This window comes from Arachis ipaensis, chromosome B4, assembly GCF_059453495.1.
Source record: "Arachis ipaensis isolate K30076 ecotype BB chromosome B4, ASM5945349v1, whole genome shotgun sequence".
Classification (NCBI taxonomy): domain Eukaryota; kingdom Viridiplantae; phylum Streptophyta; class Magnoliopsida; order Fabales; family Fabaceae; genus Arachis; species Arachis ipaensis.
Window position 1 is genome coordinate 114,415,426 of NC_142439.1, and position 1,152 is coordinate 114,416,577.

At 42.4% G+C, this 1,152-nt stretch overlaps 1 protein-coding gene across 1 annotated transcript; it reads right to left on the minus strand.

Annotated features, from left to right (window-relative positions):
• Positions 1–364: 364 nt before the first annotated feature.
• LOC148568850 (uncharacterized) lies at positions 365–910 on the minus strand. Its single transcript, XM_088484799.1, has one exon. It carries the CDS (start codon positions 908–910, stop codon positions 365–367), a length of 546 nt encoding a protein of 181 aa, XP_088340925.1.
• Positions 911–1,152: the final 242 nt, after the last annotated feature.

The window sequence follows — 1,152 nt, forward strand, 5'->3', positions numbered from 1 at the left end:
TGATGTGCTAGTTAATGGCAAAGTTCGTGATGTTAATTTTATTTATGTACTACTGGAATCTATAACCATGCTATGAGAAACTACTATATTCACTAAAAATATCAATGCTTAATCTGGATACATACTTTTTCTTCATTACTAGTAGATTGTAATTGGCAATAATATACTCAAGGTCATTTTAAACTCTGTAATGTACGTCCTTAGCTTTTCCTATATTATACACTTACGGTGGGTCTGCCTTGCGTGCACTAGGTCCGGCGCGCTGGGGGTACCTACTACGACTGTGTCCTTCTACACCGTATAGCCTACAACATCTTGGACCTCGCATTGATCGTGTGTCCATCTCATTCAAGAAGTGAGTTTGTTAGGGACGACCTTTGGTAACTCTCTTAAGTGAAGGATTAGGTATCATCCGTGGCCCTCCATACACGGGCCATGTTGTTGGGTTGCCCAATGGCCTAAATCTAGCTCTGTACACCTTTCGGATCTCATCCATCCGATACACCTCATGAACGTAAACTTGCCAATCAAGACGTTGGTTTGCACAACATGCAAAAACGTGACGACATGGAAAGCGATCTACCTGAAAATAACCAGAGTCACAGTGCCTACGTCGTAGGTCTACCGCATACTCAACACCACTGGGCATCTCCCTCACCTCGAAAACCTCATTCTGCCTATCGAAGCAACTAACCATGATGTTTTCAGCCGCAATCAAATTTTGCTGAATCTTTTCAGTCACTATTTTGGAGAATAAGTGTCCGGCTCGACGACGAGTCTCAGCATCATCCCTTTTCCTTGTGAATAATTCATTCATTCTGTAAAAAGTCGCCTTTACAAGTGCTGTGACGAGAAGATTGCGTGCACCCTTCAACACCCCATTGATGCACTCCACTAGATTTGTCGTCATATGACCTCATCGATGACCACCATCATATGCCAAAGAGTGTTGCTTATGGGGAATCCGATCTAGCCAGCGAGTGTATGCCTCACCCCGACTGCGAAACCTCTGGTAATGGATTTCGTATTCATCCACCGTCTTAGAATAGCCTGGACAAAAAGATACAATGAAAACACACAATGATAACCACCATTGGAAACATAACCACAAGATGCATAAAATATTATATAGAACACATTGTTAATTACCTA